This window comes from Zootoca vivipara, chromosome 4 (genome assembly GCF_963506605.1).
Source record: "Zootoca vivipara chromosome 4, rZooViv1.1, whole genome shotgun sequence".
Lineage (NCBI taxonomy): Eukaryota > Metazoa > Chordata > Lepidosauria > Squamata > Lacertidae > Zootoca > Zootoca vivipara.
Window position 1 is genome coordinate 58,471,551 of NC_083279.1, and position 19,454 is coordinate 58,491,004.

A 19,454-nucleotide genomic window follows, 5' to 3' on the forward strand; every position below is an offset into this window, starting at 1 on the left:
TTGGGGTCCTGAGAGGGGTAGACTTTTATTTATAAATTCTACAATAATTCATGTTGGTACAGTTGCTTTTTGTGGAGCTCCTTAGTAGGTAACCATATAAATATAGGTGGTGGTATTATTATTATTATTAGTGCCCTGTGTGGGTGAACTCCCTACATCACTCTAAATCCAGCACTTGTCTTTAGCTGTGTAAGACTTTATAGATAAAAACCAGCACTTGGACCCTGGCCCAGAAACTAAACTTGGCTACTGAATTCTGCATCTGCTGAAATTTCCAAACAGTTATCAAAGGCAGCTTCATGTGTAACATATTGCAGTAAGATTGCCTGGCTGTAGAAAACAGAGATTAGGCTATCCCTGTCCAGATAAGGGTGCAACTGGGCCGCCAGTCAAAGCTGATGGAAAGCACTCCACACTCCTAAGGTCACTTAAGTCTTGAGTGACAGCAATGGATCCAGACATTCTCTGGAGGTCTAGCTCCAAGAGCCTTCTGGCAGTTCCCTTCACTGTGAGAAGTGAGGTTACAGGGAACCAGGCAGAGGGCCTTCTCAGTAGTGGCGCCCACCCTGTGGAACACCCTCCCATCAGATATCAAGGAAATAAACAACTATCTGACTTTTAGAAGACATCTGAAGGGAAGTTTTTAATGTTTGATGTTTTAGTCTGTTTTTAATCTGTTGGGAGCCGCCCAGAGTGGCTGGGGAAACCCAGCCAGATCGGCAGGGTATGAATAATAATTTATTATTATTATTATTATATCATCATCATCAAGCTATGGACTTGCTCCTTCAGTGAGAGTATAACTCTCTCAAAAGCAGGCCACCTCCCACCCATCTGGTCTAAGGAACCACCCACTAAGAGTGCCTCAGTCCTATCAGGATTGATCTTATTGGCTGTCATCCAGTCCATTACTGAAGTAGGACAGCAGTCCAGCATATATCCATTGCCCACATCTGCAGATGTAAAGGAGAATTTTAGCCAAATTTAATGACAGTGTGTTGGCCCCACAGTGGAATAAAATGAAGCTACTTGCTTTAGGTGGCACCAGTGGGGGGGGGAGAATCCAATACCCAAAAAAGTATTGACCCTAGTGGAGGTTGGCAAGTGGAAAATGTTATTTGGGCTCCAATTCAAGTATCAGAAAAGCTTGAGCTGGACCTGTAAAAATGAGTGAATGATAAATAAATAAACTAATTGCTAAACTTTGGTTAAATACACAAGTTAATATGATGAAGTAATCAGTATCCTCCCTCCAAAGTATTTTTTTTAATCAAAAGGCTGGTCTGTAGCAAACACTTTTGCTTTCCTGTCCTGTAGATTACTGCATTCATTATTGAATAGATTTTTTTTTTTAGCACTGCTCTTATTCTGAAAAGAAATAAATCTCAGCATGTCATCAAATACAAGAAACTCTTGGGTAACTAGTAAAGGTCAAATGTTTCACACATGTCTGCTTTACTCTTTCCCGCTTAAGGGAGGAAATTAGTTATATGATGCCATACCCTGTTGAACACAGGTGTTACTTTAATGCACTTGCTGTCTGCTTTACAGTGTGATAGATACTCTATCCAAAAATAATCAATTAGTTTTTATTACTATTTCAATTATCAGAGAATAACTTCCTGTTGCTACATGGCTTACATATTCTGGACCACCTTATCACACACAGGTTCAAGGAAATTCATGTCTAATTATAAAATGTGCTAAAATAAGCACATGCACAAGAACACAAACTACATACTGATTAAGTTTATCAGAACAGCTGCAATTTGGCAAATTACAGTGCTATGCAGACTAGCATAGTATAAAAACTTTTAATAGAAAATTACCAACAAATGCAGCTCAGTTATTCTTCTTTTAGAAAAAAATAATAACTATATAAAGCTCGGGACAAGATTTCTTTTCTAGTATTCTAGCCAGCATAGATGTTTTCATATCACGGTTTGATGCTTATTCAATTTTTCACATAGGGGCTCCCACTTAAAACTACTAAACCTGTTAAGACATCTATAAATTCTCACAAAAAGCCATTACAGGGGTTCCATAAATATAAACTTAGTGGCATAGTTCTGGGATTTATACCATGCATTTCTCACTTTCCAAAAAGCAAAACAAAAAAACCTCCAAATAAACACGCATGCACAAAACTGCTTTAATAACCTCTTGAAATCAGATAATATTCTGACAATTCTGTTTCAGTGACAAAAGGAGCCTGGGCAGAAGCCAAGAGGCCCAGGTGCATTGTGTCATGCCAGTATTTAATGTAGTCTAATATCAGATAGATGCTAGTAGAGAAAATACTCAGAATAAAGTACAGATAATAGCACGGACAACCACTCATTGCAAAATTACTTTTGCTCATCATGCTGTGCGCTTTGTATTAAATTTTTCTGTCAAGTGGCAGGAATCACAGGGAGAAGTGGCTTGAAAACCCCTTCTTGTAACCCTCGATAAGTATCTATAATATTAGGCTTTCATATGATAATGGCAAATGATGCCCCTCTTTGAAAAATTTCTGACTGGTAATGAAAGTCCTAATCAGATTGTTGTTGTTGAGAACCAGGAGGTGGGGGAATGATGCCACTGCTGCTGGCAACCCCTCCTTTTTAGTGAATTTAGAAAACTTGACAAGATGGGTAAATCTTACATGAATTTCCAACAAAGCCCTTTGGTTGTTTTATAAAACTGAAAGGTGGTGGTTTAATAAAAGCTGGCCCTCCTGAGGCATTTTCATTAAAGGCTCTCTCTAGACAACATCACAATGTTTGCATTATCCTTCTATACTCCCCAGAGAATACAAGCATTACCTTTTCAGCAGGAGTCGATATTGTGTGTGAAGGCATGAGAGGAGATGATTAGATTCTGCCTTTTGGTGCACAAAGTAACCTCTTGGAACAATACTATGGTTAGGATTAAAATTCAACGATTTTGCTGCCTGCTATTTTAATGCTAAATTGTTTCTGTGATGGGGAAAATGACACTACGGAGGATTTATTTTAATGAAGATTTTAATCTCATGCATGCATTATTTTCCACTATTGTGCCCATTTGCAGTCTTCTCTCAAAAAAATAGTGACAGTTAATGGCTGATTAGGGTATTAGAGAAAACAAATGCACTTTTAATGTATGTGTGTACAGGAGAATTCAGGACAGACTGAAAACAGGAATGATGCTTACAATAGGCTATGTTGAATATGTATAGCATCAGGAAATGCCAGCCGCTTTTCACTTAATGTAACTTACTGTAAGCTTTGCAAAAATATAGTATTTGCACTAGAAGTGTGCACATCTGAACATATTGTTTACCATCTGTGTAGACTTCTCTTCGTAGATTTCCTTGCTGGTGCTTTTGCTTTTTAACAGGTCGTACCTTCTGAATTACAGCAGCACTCATGTTGCTGTCGGTAGAGACAGGGCTGGTGGGTCTGGGGCAGTGTGAGGCATGGTAATGTCTACGGCCTGGAAACAAAGAGGCACAATATGTTATAATTTGATACTTTACCTCTGAAACAAGAACAGTCTTTAGATTCTGTAAATAAATTATTCTGTAAATAATTGGCATTATTTAGATTCAATGTCACATTAATATAAACATGCAAGACTTTTTTAAAAATCCAGAACTTTTACAGAGCAAAACACATTTAAATGGATAGGAACAGCACCAAGATAACCATTGTTCTATTTAACATTTATATATCGTTTTCAAATGATTTCACATGCATTATCGATTGCAGTCCTTTCAACAACCCTGCAAGGAAAAACAGATGATTATAATAACTTATATTATAACATTCTCAAGCCACCTAATATTGGACAATTGTCACATTCCCTGAAACCCGTATATATGTATATACCATCAAACAAAACCCTCCCTGTGCCTGCCCGGTTCTTCCACCTGATCTTCACCCACCCTAAGTTTCAGTACTTGTCACTAGGGAACCACTGGAATTGTTGCCACCCTAATGAAGCTTTTGTTGATATATTTGTTATCAAGTCCCAAGGCTTAGGATTTGTTTGCTGCTGCTACTTAAAGTGTCACCAGCAATTTCCATAGTTTTTGAATTGCTAAGACAGTTTAGAACAGGCATCCCCAAACTTCGGCCCTCCAGATGTTTTGGACTACAATTCCCATCTTCCCTGACCAATGGTCCTGTTAGCTAGGGATCATGGGAGTTGTAGGCCAAAACATCTGGAGGGCTGCATTTTGGGGATGCCTAGTTTAGAATGTATTTACTTTTTGGCACAAAATAAAAATGCAGTAGTTTTTAACATTGAAAAAAGCTAGAGAGGAAAGGTTATAAATACTGTAGCAATGTGTAGCATGTTCTTTCTTGTGGGTGGTTGGATTCATCACATTTTTATTTCACCTCTCATTTAAGTTGCTTCCATGATAAAAGCAACCAGAGATAAGGCACCAGAGAATCAGGAGGGAAACCAGAGTGTGGAGGAAAGACTTGCAGGAGGCACACAGGTAACCCATAGCAAATTTACACTTCAACATGAAGGTGTTCCTCTTTGTGCACCAGAGGACTCACATAGGCAAGAAATGTGGGGAAAGGTTGTTTAGATGTTTCCAGCTCAATAGGTTAGAAGCAAGGGAGGAAAATATGGGAGGCGGTTTCCTCACTACACATATCTTTTTTCTTTCTTTTTATTTGCTAAATATTAGAAAACACAACTGGGGACTATCCCATTGAGGAGACTGCTTAGATTGCAAAGGAGAGCCTAAAAAATAATCTAAAACTATATACCTTAACTTTGGCTTCATAGTTTTACCTTTGTTATCAAAAGTGTACACCAGGCCATGCTTTGTTTATTAATTGACATGATTTACTGCTAAAGGTTTACTGTATCTTTTCCATAGATTTTTGTATGGTTTTTATTGTAATGTGTTGCTCTTTCTTCTTCTGATTTTGTGTTAATGCTTTTAAAGTTTTTTTAAGTACCTTAACAAAAGCTTTACATAGCAAGTGACTAATAAATTAAATTCATTGTCATCATTATCATCATCATCTCATAGAGGCCCTTATGAGATCCACCATTTTATCCTAACTCAGCTATGTGATTGGTACTACTACTACTACTACTAATAATAATAATAATAATTTGTACTCCACCCATCTGACTGGGTTGCCCCAGCCACTAGGCTAGGAGAAAGTGACTTCCTGAGTTTTATGGCTGATCAAGAAGGGTAACATGATCCAAGTCCAACACTGTAACTACTTACTTTAGTTGTACATCATAGAAAGAAATGCCCTGCAAAGTACTATACTTTTTGACCAGCCTTGCCACAATCATTAGCCATAATAGCTCCAGCGGGGTTGGCATCCCCCACTGCTGTGTGAAAGTGCTCCAACTGCCAGTTACCTAGGAGTTCAGAGCTGAAGGAAGAAATGTTCTAGCTTTTCACATCATTCAGGTGACCTAGGGCCACTGGGAAGCTCTGCCACCTGCCTCCAAAGGGCATCATGGCAAGAGGAGGTCAAACTGGCTTCATCCTGGACCAATTGCTCCAATGGCTTCCGTTTCTTTTTCCTCCCCATTCCTATTGCATCGTACCCCTTAGATTCCAACTCCATTGGCAAGGACTGTCTTACTGCTTAATTAATATATGTACAGCACTTAGAAAATGTGATTGCCTAGTGAATTCATTTTACTGAAATCATGGAGATCACATAACAATTCTTCACATCAACTCAATAAAGCATAGAGTTGCTGACAAGAGGCCCCTGAGGGCTTGTGTTCACAAGAATATAGAGGTGTCACTTCTATTAAAGGGAAAGGAGAAGCCATTCCTTATGGAAGAGTAGAGTGAGTGTGGGTGAGTAAAACAAGTAGTTCTTATTTAGTACTATGATGCACAGTGAATTTTGTACCTTATAAAGGACCTTCCTGGGGAGGGGTTGTAGATCAGTAGTGGAGCATCTGCTTTGTATGCAAGAGACCTGAGATGCAAATATCAGAAACCCTGGAAAGCTACTGCCAGTTACTGTAGACCATACTTGAGCTACATGGATCAGTGGCCTCATTTTGTGCAAGTGACATTCTGTGATCTTAAGAAATAGGGTAGAATAGCACCAGTGATGCTGCTCCTGGATGGAGACAGGTTTGTCTCCGCTTGTTCCCTACTTTACTTCCTTCGGGGGTGGGGGCAGTCATGCTCTTTGCTGCTCAGTCTTTTATTTAGTTCTCTTCCCATTATAACATTGTTTTGTTTTTATTGTTTTCACAGTGTGTATGTGTGTGTGCATTTTGGTACAATATTTTTAGCTGTGTTTGTTGCAGCCTTTTTTTTAAATGAACATACTAGCTGGCCCTGCCATGTGTTGCTATGGCTCAGTCTGTTAAATGGAGGCTCAGAGTCCCCCTTCAGACTCCCCACACCTTCAGAGTCCCCCTGTTTTATGTGTGTTCTGTTTACACAGGCGTATCCCTGTGATTCCCCCCACCCTGTGCTGATCCATGACGTATCCCTCCCCCTACCCCCCGGCTTATCACGACCCCTCCTTCCCCCCCACCCCAGCTCATCCCTTTGACTGGTCCCACCGTGTCCTGACCTATCCCTTCCCTCCTCCCCCCAACCCCCACCCAGGCGACTCAGTACCTCCATTCAGCCTAGTCTGTAAAGGCTTCGGCCTAGTATGTAAATGGGAGCCGAGGTGCTGTTGAGAGGGAAGGTTTTATACGTGCAGTACTAGTGTAGCCGCCGCTAGAGGGTGCTGGTTTGCAACCTGGTTCTTTTCCCAGCATGCACTTTCGTCTGATTTATGAGTTCTGGAACATGTGGTTTTGGGGTTTTTACCTGGCCCAGGTGTAACATCAGTCTTTAAAAACAGTATGGGCTTGCTCTCGTAGTCACATTTGACTTTGTGTCAAAATTTGAACGCAATTGCTCAAGCGGTTTCATTGAACATTGGAGACGAACACACATCCCCAGTTTACATTTTTATATATACAGATATTCTAAGTTTGCTGTTTTCATGGGTTGGAATGACAAGGGGTGTCGTTTAAGCTTAAGCTCCTGGCTAACTTCTGTAGAGTGCAGTGTGTACTTTTTTATTACTCTCTATATGAAACTTTGACATCTGCACAGGATTCACATAGGGACAGTCTTTCAGAAAGATTTGCTTAGCAATACAGCTAATCTTATATCATCTGGGAATCCCTGATTAAATATATGATAGCAGTGAAGAAGCCTTACCTCCCACAGCATCCTGCATTTGACGCCTTGCTACCTTGAGACCAGCATATTCTGCTGCTGCAGCAACAGCCTGTGCAAAATCTGCATCTGTAAAAAAGGATCCATCTGATGAGCTAACACTAGACCGTCCACTTGAGATATTGTCATCTTCTGAGGCTGAACCCCATCCATTGATCATGGAACCTGTCACAGAGCTCTCCAGATCTCCTACACTTGAGGCTGGCGTCTGTTCAAGACCACGCAAAAGAAGCCTTCTGTTCTGCATCTTGGCCACTTCCATGTCTGCTTCATCCTCCTCTTCTGGTGCATCAGTATCCATGTCTGATACAAGAGGTCCTGAAATGTAACCATAGGTATGTGGCGGAGAGATAGGTCTTGGAGGAGGAGGAGGGCTCACAGGCTGTCGTCTGTGTGTGAAAAAAATAGTTTAATATGGTTACAGATTAACAAAACATATATACAGCTATAATTTCCTATTGTATTGAGTCTTCAACTGATGTAGTTGGCTTATCAGATAGAGTGGAACCAAATAGAATTTAGGGGGACTACTTGAGGTGTGCTCTTCTGAACTACTTGTTGTAATTTGAGCAGCGGTGCTCACATAGTCAAGCACCCTGTTTCAAAGGTTCACCATATCTATCCTTAATGAAGGGCACATGATATGCCTGGTGAATCAAGCCAAAGATCTACTCTAGCACCCTGTTCTCTTCTGTGGTCAACCACATGCTTCCAGAAAGCCCACAACCAGTAAATTTTCTAATTGGTTCCTCCCTAGGAATTGATATTCAGATAAATATTCCCCTCATCTGGATGGTCCATATAGCCATCAAGATTTATAGCCACTAATGAATCCATTGTCTACAAGAAAGTGGTGTAGTCTTATTCAGCATACACTCTGGTACAGTCAAACCTCGGTGGTTGAATGTAATCTGTTCCGGAAGCCCATTCATGGGTTCCGATTGGCTGTAAGAGCTTCCTGCACTCAAGTGGAAGCCGTGTCGGACGTTCGGCTTCCAAAAAACGTTTGAAAACCGGAGCATTTACTTATGGATTTTTGGCGTTTGGGAGTCGAGGTTTGACTGTATCTTTTAAAAAATAGACTGGATATGAAAAGTCATAACGTCATCTTAACACATGGATAAAAAGATATAAAGTTTTTTTAAAAATTCATTCTCTCCATATGGTTAATTTTTTTAAAAAAATCTATCATGCCTTTCCTCAAAGCAAAAAAATTCCAGCTTTCTAATTCTTTATTCACCTTCTAATCATTTTACTAGTGTTACCTGTACTTAGTCCATTACTTTTTTAAAAAAGACTGTGTGATCAGAAGCTTACACAGTTTTTTAAAACAGCAGTGTCTCGTGGCATCTTACAGGTCGTATAAATTTATTTTTATGGCATAAGCTTTCACTTATGTCCACTGTCAGTATGGCAACAGTTTCAACTTGAAATGGGAACAAAGTGGCAGTTATGGAAAACTTCTTGAAAATGTGACTGAGGTGGTATTTCATATTGGAAAGACCATCAAGGATGCTTTATAACATGTCAGAACTCCATCTGAAGTACCATAAAGAAAATGGTACTTCACCCACATATGGAGGGAATGTAGTCATACCAGGATTTTTTGGAAAGGTATAAGGGTCTACCATCTGCAAGTGAATCTAATTCAATGTTGTCAGATCATATTAACCAGCTCAAAAAGAAATATCAAATACTATTGGTGTTATTTGTTGATAACTGCTAGGATAATAGGAGGAAAGTCCCAGGGAACAATAAACCTTAGAAAATTGACCAATGAGTAAGGAGAGAATGGGACATTATAGTCATGAATAAAATTACCTGTTACAAACATGTTTGGGAGGCAAGAATCCAATTTTTCCAGCCAATCTGGTAGCCTTTTATTTTGTATTGGAATGAAAAGAAAACTATGGATTTGTTCATTATGACACTTTACATTCAGATGACAGACTATGCAACTACTCTTTGGAGACACCATTTACACCATGGTAAGTGAAGTGCTACTCTCCATACTGAATTTTCATTAAGATATAACATTGTAAGCTATTTAATGACATATTTGTTTGATTACTGCTGGTTATGTCGCCTAACCCAACATGTTCGCCTCATAGAACTAGTTAAAGGAAGTTCCTTCAGAATGTGTTTTGGTAAAATACCTCCGATCTTGTGGATGTTGAAAATGTCCCATTTCCTCCGGGCAATCCTGTAGCATTGGCTGGAGTTCTTCTTGGGGGGAAGGAGTTAATGTAGCAGTAGACTGATGGCTGTAGGACACTGCTGCTGGAGATGAAGCTGCTCCTCGAACTGGTGGTGTGGGACCTCGCTCATCCTCTTCCTCTTCCTCTAGTTCATCCTGCTGTAGGTACATTCTTGCTGGTGGGATTGGACATGGGATTTCCTGGTCATAGCTAAGAATTAATTTAAGAATATGTGAATTACAACACTGAATACATTCATACTATGGTTGGACCAAATTATTCTTTCTTGAGTCAGGCTGAAGACTCAGTTCCATACCAGGATTACAAATATTTTTATTCAGTTAATTAAGTGAATCTGGACCACTGGGTTGGAAAAATGTTTACTAATGAATCATTCTTTTATCTTACCTTTCATTTACGGATAGACTGTAGTCTTCACTGTTACTGTGGGGAGGAGGATGTACAGGGGGAGGTGGAAGTAGGTCTGCCCAGTTCATACCAGCCTGTTTGGATGCCTTGGGGGTTTTAGCACCCTTCTTGTGCCCTTGACTCCCTATGAAGAAATATATTCATATTGTTATATCATAGCCCCTGAAATAAATGGTTGATCAGTCCTTTAGGGGACAATCTTCTAAGCAATTTAACAATGTGACAAGGTGTTAATTGAACAAATATTCACATGTTTAGGAGTTTGAAAAAGAACATGCAATATTCCAGACAATGCTTGTTACAAATTTTGGATTCTGTAGAATTTAGTAAGCATGGTAATGCCACTGACAAGTCAACTTTTATACACTGTTGTAGTACATTTCAATGAAGAAATAAACATAAAATTGAATTAATAAATGGATAAAACATAAGTAAGATTAAAGTCACAGAAACCCAAGTGAAAACAATGTCAAAAATAAGTATTATTACAATATGGAATTATATTAAAATAGTAATTATTAGAACTGACTTTGTCTTTCGTTGCTTATATTTGGGAACAGTCTCCTTCACTTTTTTGCTAACATATGGTAAAAGCGATAAATGAACTGTACAGTACAAGCAATATAATTAAAGAATGTTTCTACAGTTTTTAATTGCATTAGAGGTTATCATCTAAATTGTAAACTACAAAAAGATGCATTGGATATATATTCTCCAAAGTTCCCCCCCCCCAGGTGATTTTTGGAGCCTAATTTTGGATTCACAATTGACAGAGATATGATCTATTAAAGGTTTCCCTATTGCATTAATGAATATATGTAATTTATACTTGTCCACTGAAATGTTTTAGACACAATGAAATTACTAAATTTATTCCAGATGGCAGATGCCGTTGAAAATAATTACTGGAAGTATAATAATAATAATAAAAACGCAATAAGAAGAGCAGAAGAAAGTATGGGATAAATGTTTTCAGCTACTCTTTGTGGAAAATTATAGCTTACAGTAAAATGATACAAGCTTTAGCCATCTGTGTATCTTGGTGAAAGGATCAATTACTTGGGTGCTCTTGGATGTCAAGTGAACATTTCACATAAGATGTATAGCAAAACAGAAGGAGAAATGTTGCACGCTTCTAAACATGCTAAACTATTTTAAATTGGAATAATAGTGAATGTTTTTCAAATCTAAATATGTTTTAAAAAATTATTCGGTCATATTACCAAGATTCCTAATGCCTCCGAGTTTGAACTGGGTCATTTGCAGCATATTCTAATGGCAGGTCTGCACACTATTCTCCATCCACTTCTGGGAGTGGTAGGAAGGGAACACTCAGAAGTCCCAGTATATGTGCAGAACCTGCCTCTAGAATCTCTTGGGTCCTTGTCAACTATCTTAATGAAGAAAAATGTATTTATACGTATATTTCAACTGTACATCCCCCTAACCCACTGTTCACTTAACTAATATCAGGGTAAGCGTAGCAGTTGCATAATTGTGAAGTTGTCCTATAACAGCTCACGTTTTTCTTCACTGTTTGTCTGCTTTAGCTCCACATTAGTAATTTTTAAAACACAAACGCATGCACATAAAATAATAAACTTTAAACCAAACCTCAAATCTGCAAACTATAGAGTAATGTTTTATGAAATTAGATATGCAGTTTAATGGGGATATAGACTAAACATGTCTAGTTTGACTTGATAGAAGGAACAGCAGCAGAGTGTATTACAAACCCTTTCCCAGAAGCCAGCTCTGCCATAACTTGTTGGTTTTTCTGTAATTCAGCCATAAGAGAAACCGTGAAAGTAGTTGTAGCAGTATAGAAAGCAGTTTTTCTTTTCTTTTTCTAGATGTGTGTGCACGTCCATCTCTGATAAACTGTTTTTTTATTCATATACAGTTGTTAAATAATTTTCATTATACAGTGGTGCCTTGCTTAATGAATGCCCTGCTTAACGAAATTTCCGCTTAACGAAAGGATTTTTCGATCGGAGGTTGCCTCGCTAGACGAATCCGTTTTACGAAAAATTCATCTAGCGAATCGCGGTTTCCCATAGGAATGCATTGAAATTCAATTAATGCATTCCTATGGGCAAAAAAAATTTCAATGCATTCCTATGGGATTCGCTAGACGAATTTTTCGTTATAAGAAAAGACCCGTGGAATGAATTAAATTCGTCTAGCGAGGCACCACTGTACTGTAAAATAAGGCATCTCACAGTATATCATTTGATCAAGAAAGAGTTGTGGTATAGGGATGGTAGGGGGGGAAACCTGTGGTCCAGACTTTGTAATAGGTTCCAAGCAAGACTAGACAGATGTACACACAAATACACTTACAAAAAGTTGAACTGAAGGAAAACACACTTCCCTTCTACCAAAATAACTGAAACTTAAGGAAGCTGTGACGGTCTACATGCACATGTAAAAACTGCAAAAGTTCCAGATGGGGCAGGGGACAAAATGGTCTGAAAAAGAGACTTCTTCCTCAGGTTGTAATACCCCAGACAAGGCTCGGGTAGCTAGCATTACTGCTGAGCAGTCTGTTGGTTTGACCCTGTGTGGTTGCTTTTGACAGAAAATGAAGCTGTCACACTAGTGTTATGTTGTCTCAGCGGCCACTCCCAGTCACCAGTCTAGCTGTTGCATTCTGGATTAGTTGTAGTTTCCGGGTCACCTTCAAAGGTAGCCCCACATAGAGCACATTGCAGTAGTCCAGACGAGAGATAACTAGAGCATGCACCACTATGGCGAGACAGTCCGCGGGGAGGTAGGGTCTCAGCCTACATACCAGATGAAGCTGGTAAACAGCTGACCTGTGCCCTCCATGGACAGCTGTGAATCCAAAATGACTCCCAGGCTGCACACCTGGTCCTTCAGGGACACAGTTACCCCATTCAGGACCAGGGAGTCCTCCACACCCGCCCGCCTCCTGTCCCCCCCAAACAGTACTTCTGTCTTGTCAGGATTCAGAAGAGCGGTAGAGCTGGGTATCATCTGCATACTGATGAACACCCAGCCCAAACCTCCTGATGATCTCTCCCAGCGGCTGCATGTAGATGTTGAAAAGCATGGGGGAGAGGACAGAACCCTGAGGTACCCCACAAGTGAGGGCCCAGGGGTCTGAACACTCATCCCCCCTTACTTTCTGAACGTGGCCCAGGAGGGAGGAGCGGAACAACTGTATAACAGTGCCCCCAGCTCCCAGCCCCTCTAGACGTTCCCCTAACCTCTGCAGACCAACTTTGAAAGTGGACAGTCTGCCCACCTGTCAATCACATGACATCATATGACTGTGACCTGTGAAAGTTCAAGGGAGGTCACTATAACTGCTGCTCGGTGGTTGCAGAAACCTCCTTTCAAGATGTGCTTTCAGGATCAATCAACTGAATCCAAGGCGCATTCTCCAGCCCACTTGGCACTAAGAAGTTTCCAAAAGGGAACAACTGCAACTGATTACCAGGGTTTGCGGGTTGCCTGGGCTTCAAAGCAAAGGGCTTTATACATTCAGCTGACTGGGAGTGCCTGTAATGCCCTTTTGGGCCCAGCTGTGTATGAAGACAGAGAGGCTGCCTAGTGTATGCTTGATAAAGGTAAAGGGACCCCTGACCAGTCATGACCGATTCTGGGGTTGCGGCACTAATCTCGCGTTATTGGTCGAGGGAGCCGGCGTACAGCTTCCAGGTCATGTGGCCAGCATGACTAAGCCGCTTCTGGTGAACCAGAGCAGCACATGGAAACGCCATTTACCTTCCTGCTTGGAGCGGTACCTATTTATTCACTTGCACTTTGACGTGCTTTCGAACTGCTAGGTTGGCAGGAGCTGGGACCGAACAACGGGAGCTCACCCCATCGCAGGGATTCGAACCGCCGACCTGATCGGCAAGCCCTAGGCTCTGTGGTTTAAACCACAGCACCCCCCGCATGCTTGATAGCTGGTTGTTTTTTGATTTTTTTAAAGAGTAATGTCATTTTGATTTTAAGTAGCTTGGTGTGATTAGGTTTTTTTGTTTCAGGTAAAAAGAATATCATCCCTTAAAAACAAAAACATCAATCACATCAATCTCAGATGCTCAGTAAGCTAACTTCACAATGTGTGTGCTAAAGCTCAAGGAAGGGTGTAATGAGGTTAGCTCCCCCCATGGATGGTCTTAGATCAGGAAGCACAGACTGTCGGGGAGGCTACAATGGGTTAGAGAAATGGAAATTAAAACACACATTGCCACAATCACCTTGCAGTGATAAAGTAGGTGCAATCCCACACCCACCAAAATTAAAGAAATTCTAAAGCATATTGCAAAAGAGGCCAAAATGAAATAAAATGGGAGCCTCTTTCCCAGGGGGAAAAATATTTGAGGAAATTGGAGATTAGGTGCAGCAGTAGTTCATACTCACCAGATGTACTGCTTCCTCGATCTGAGCTGTTGTAGGACCCTCCTGTATTCTGATCGTAGGCTTGGTTGTATGGGATGGTTGGAGCATTATCATTTGATCGGTAGTCTGCAATTAAAACAGACTTTTTGAATTTGCATGCATATGCTGCTTGGGTATAGTACTGTGAATACTCTGCTTACAGTTAAGCCTTAACTTATTGTCTGGTTACAGATCTGTGTTCTTAGTGTGAAAGGCTGATTTATTTTTGCTGTGTTTAAATGTGTGGCATGTGAGACTATGTAATGGGAGACTGGGAAAATGTTGAACAAAATAGTCTGATCTGAGATTTACCATTTTGACCTCTTTTCCTTTTTCAGCACTTTACACTATCATTAAGGAAGCACATCTACCACAGACGTGATTCTCTATACATTGGGTTTTTAAAAAAGGGGGGGAGGGAGATCAGTATTCTCCCATTCACTTTCTTATTTTCTAAGACAAAACTATCCTTCTGACATTTTTCCCTAGCCTATGTAACAAGAAATAACCATTTTGATGAGTTCTGCACTGTGTTCTATCATTCCTATTTCACATCCCATGGCTCTGTTTATGATTTGCTTTTATTTGCGCCATGAAATGAATGTCAGCTTCTGGTAATATTCTTGCACTTTACAGATATTTCTTCAGTAAAAAAATTATTGTATTATCTGATGAATATTTCACTCCTCTATAAAAGTAAAACACATTTTCTAAATCTTGAATTCTTAAAATAATCATTTGTATTATGTAACTAATTTTTTTATCCAGAACTTTATGGAGATAATCCCCCCCCCGATTTCAAAACCCTAAATTGTGAGACAAATAATAATAATAATAATCCCATGAAACATGCAGAAAAATTCAAGGCAAAAATATAATTAATAACTGTCACTGCTATAGCAAACAGCTAGACACCCATGTCAGATTTATGTGGCCTCTGAACCATTCTGTAGATAAGTAGGTCAGGTAGTAAATAGATTGAATCAACCTTTTGTAATGGAACATGTCCTTTACCTTTTCAATATCACTAGGTGACCATGAGAGCTACAACAATGTGCTCAGAAAGTTCAAAGATAGAACAGGGCCAGCTCCTAGGGATAGCGTTTTGCAAATCGTGTTATTAAAGCAAGCTGCATGGTAGCCTGAAGGACTAGCAAGAAATCGCATCACTTCGTTTTCTATAGCACACACACTACATTAGAGAAATGTGCCCCTAAGGCCAGAAAGCACATTCTGATTTTTCAAGTTAACACTGAAATCAATTCATTTTAAGGTTATAGATCTAAAGCAGTAATTTTAATCCAGAACTGAATGCAAGACGGTGAATGCAAAGAGCAAGTCTAAAATTTATCAGATCAGTTCATTTCCATTTTTAGCAAAACCCACAATACAATCATACAAAATTTTATATGCAACATTCCAGTAATTTACAGTGATATGTAGGTTAATTAGACTCCATTCACCACTAGAAGAATGGGATGACCTATTTTAAAATTTGACTGCAATGCTTACACCTTGCATCTCCTTTATGAATTAAAGATGTCTCAATACCAGCCAATCACTCATTTGTTGTTATTAAATTTAAATTAAGCTCAAAGCCATAAGAAAATATATTTTATTAAATTCCCTTTTAAGATACAGCTGCTTATTTGTTAGAATAAATTCAATTTCTGCAGATTATTGTAGTGCTAATTAACTCTTTGACACTGTTAATTGGGAATTTCTAAATCTACAAAGGAGCTTAGATTGTTCCACAGTGTTCAGTTCATCCTAACAAGTTCCACATTGCAGTAACCAATTATCTGATCTGGAGATGGTCTAAAAACACTGTGGACAGATAGATAGAAATATATGTAGTTATTTTCATTTACATAAGCTGAGACCCTGAAAGGAGGGGTTTATGGAATCTCCAGTGTTTTTTTGGGGGGGGGGGAGAGATACATGAAGTGATTTACCTTTGTTCAATTTGTTTTGTTCCATAATGTTGTACTGAACTGGCGCAACCTCTTGTTTCTGCTGTGCAGATGGCTTCCAGTGTTTTTCATTTGAATCACCACTGCCACTGTTAACATTATTGCTGATGTTTGACTGGATGAGCTGAGTGGTGGCATAAGGTGTAGGCTGACCTGGTTGGCTGACGTATCTTCCATCTTTTAGATTTGGGCTGTTGAAAGTTTTCATTTCATTGATTTTGTTGCTTAAGTCCACATCACCATAAACTGTTGACTCAGGCAGCATCAGGTTTGTTTGCTTGTTCTCCAGCTGATTGTTGTAATTTGCTATACAATCAGCTAACCACAGCAGGAAGGGAAAAGGGAAAATTGTGTTCAGTTAGAAGACTATTTTTAGGTGCTTTTTGACCTACGTGACCTGCTTTCTGAAGCAGAAATAGTTGGATGAACAGAAGCTAAATCAGAATATTAGCTATAGTAAAATGGCAGCTTAGTTCCATAAGTCCAAAACAATAAGGTATACCCTTCATATAGGAGTCCCCAACTCTTCTGCCTCTATTTATCTTTTTATACAGGTAATCTCATTCTGCAAGGTCCTCGATGGCGGAATCTACTAATTGATCTTAAATTTATAGCTAAATACTGTTCTTGACGAAGTAGCATTTGTACCTAAATATCCACCTACAGCACTTCACTGTACATTCCAGTGAAAGTTGTACTAGCTCGCTTGTGAGTCATACATTTGATTCCATAAATACAACTATGTGTTTGTTGTAAGTACAAAAAGCAGAAGTGACTAGTTCTCCTGGAATCTTTATAGACACAAGTTTGTGCCTGGGGGGTGGAATATGAGTGAGACAATGCTGTGGGTAACAGATCATAAAATATAAGGAATGAGACATAAAATGGATTAGTTTGTGAGTCATCTCCCCGAAAGATGCAGGAATACGTTGGACACCTGCTGCCACTTTATATATTCTACAGGATGTCGGATAAGGATTAATATAAACTAGAAACAATGACGAGGAGATTAAGCACACTAAGAAGCTGAATTCCTCACTACTGTACTTGGGACAGGAGGCAGGAACTCTCTCAAAAGGATCTAAATGTGTGGGTAAAGTAGCATAAGTAACGGCAATAGGATAACTTTGGATGCCCAAATGATATTGACAGCAAATAAACAAATAGGAAGGAAACAAATAAACAGGAAGCAATACAAATTAAGTTCAAATTAAGTTATTTTAATAATAAACAAGATTTACCTGGGCGACTATATGTAGTGAGGTTGCTGTCACTGTTTCCATTGCCTGATGTGCAGCAGTTGATGGAGCAGTCGTTGTGATTATTCCCAGTATTAGGCCATGTATCTGCAAGCCATGGCTGAGTGGCAGGTTCATTGATGTTTAAAAGGCCTGGCCTTCAAAACACAGAATTACTAATTATCATAAGATGCCATCTTAAAAGCAAAGTTCACATTGAAGTACTGAAAATCTGTCTGGTCTTTGACCGCAATTAAGATTGATTGTACTGGAAATTTACTTATTCTTCCCAGTGATACTGGAAACATGAACAGTTGCTAAATGAAATTAGCTGGCAGGGGAAAAGCTTTAAAGAAGCAACTATGGGCTGACTATATAGGCTTCCCTGTTCCTTCAGGTCTGCTGGAGAAGCCTTGTTAGGAGTCCCTTTATAACAACTTGTAACAACCTTTAGGTGTAAAGCATTCCCTGAGATTCCCCAAGCAATGTTGCTGCAGATTTGGAATTAGCTGTGTATGAACCATACATCAGGCATATTTTGCCATTTAGCTAAAGAGACTTTTGATGTTCTTAGGCATTCTACTAACTCTCTATCTATGGCAGGCATCCCCAAACTGCGGCCCTCCAGATGTTTTGGCCTACAACTCCCATGATCCCTAGCTAACAGGACCAGTGGTCAGGGATGATGGGAATTGTAGTCCAAAACATCTGGAGGGCCAAAGTCTGGGGATGCCTAATCTATGGCTTTTGGTTAAAAAATAGTACATCTTTTTTGGGTAAGAAAACAACTTAAGAGTTGAACCAAATCTTCCTCCCTTAACCATCACAACTTCAGTGGTACCTGGGCTGTCAAACGTAATCCGTTCTGGGAGTCTGTTTGACTCCCAGAACGGTTTGAAAACCAAGGTGCAGCTACCAATTGGCTGCTGGAGCTTCCTGCACTCAATTGGAAGCTGTGTAAGCCACATCGGACATTCAGTTTCCAAAAAAGTTTGCAAACTGGAACACTCACTTCTGGGTTTGCAGCATTTGGGAGCCGATTTGTTCAACAACTAAGCCATTTGACAACCAAGGTACCACTGTATCAGTGTTTCCCACTCCTTCCCTTAATGCCCCCAAGACAGAGTTAAAAGCCTTTCTTCTATACAGAGATCTGTGACCATTTTCTAGGACCTTCTTTGTTACCCACTATTAAATTCATGGTGACATTCCATTCCTGCCATTCATAGTAGTCTCCATTGCACCAACATAAAGTAGTTGAGTTTATGACTGGACAGCTGACAACATGCTTATTACTCCTTTAAAATAAACCACTCCTAACAATTTTGTCACTAATAACATACATGTTTGATCTCCAAATAACACACACACATTTTATTGTGCAGTGCAAGCACAACACTATCCTCCCTTTCTTTCCTACAATGTGTATAACAAACACGCTGTATGATGACCTATTTGTGAAACTTTCCTCAATTTCATATTAGGCGGGTCATGCAGCATAGAGGACTGCTCTTTGACTCATGGCCAAAGCTCTCTTTGGTATGCAGAAAAACTCCTGCAGTTCTTTGGATACAGGCCCCAGTCCCCCCCCCCCCAATTTCCAGCTTAGCTGAAATTCTTGGAAATTAAAGTTACAGAGAACATTAAAAAAAATACTAAGCAAAAGTGTTTCTCATTATGCAAAGTACATTATGCTCAGTGAACTGGAATCAACTAATAGTTACAAATGCTTTCTGAATGGATTACTTGGAAAAATACCAAATTTCATCAGAAAAAAAAACAGCTGCTAAGAAAATGCTGTATTTTATGTAAGCATGGCATCTCCAGCTCCATTCCCTTTGTACAGTTGAGGGTATACCTAAAAGGTGCTGCAGAATGTTCCCTTTATAACTGTCTTGCCTTAACTCGGGTAGAACTCATATTCATCTGGACCAACAGCAGTAACTCAGAATAGTTCTATTCAGATGCAACACCAAAATGG

General features: G+C 39.6%; 1 protein-coding gene across 1 annotated transcript in view; it reads right to left on the reverse strand.

Moving 5' to 3' along the window:
* Positions 1-19,454, reverse strand: part of ROBO1 (roundabout guidance receptor 1) — a 577,320-nt gene that overhangs the window by 12,383 nt on the left and 545,483 nt on the right. The window contains exons 23-29 of the mRNA XM_035116286.2: positions 17,477-17,631; positions 16,218-16,553; positions 14,245-14,349; positions 9,826-9,970; positions 9,376-9,627; positions 7,202-7,608; positions 3,307-3,459 (exon numbers count right to left, since the gene is read on the reverse strand). Of these exons, the coding sequence (XP_034972177.1) occupies positions 3,307-3,459; positions 7,202-7,608; positions 9,376-9,627; positions 9,826-9,970; positions 14,245-14,349; positions 16,218-16,553; positions 17,477-17,631 (1,553 nt within the window). The remainder of the gene's footprint in view (positions 1-3,306; positions 3,460-7,201; positions 7,609-9,375; positions 9,628-9,825; positions 9,971-14,244; positions 14,350-16,217; positions 16,554-17,476; positions 17,632-19,454) is intronic.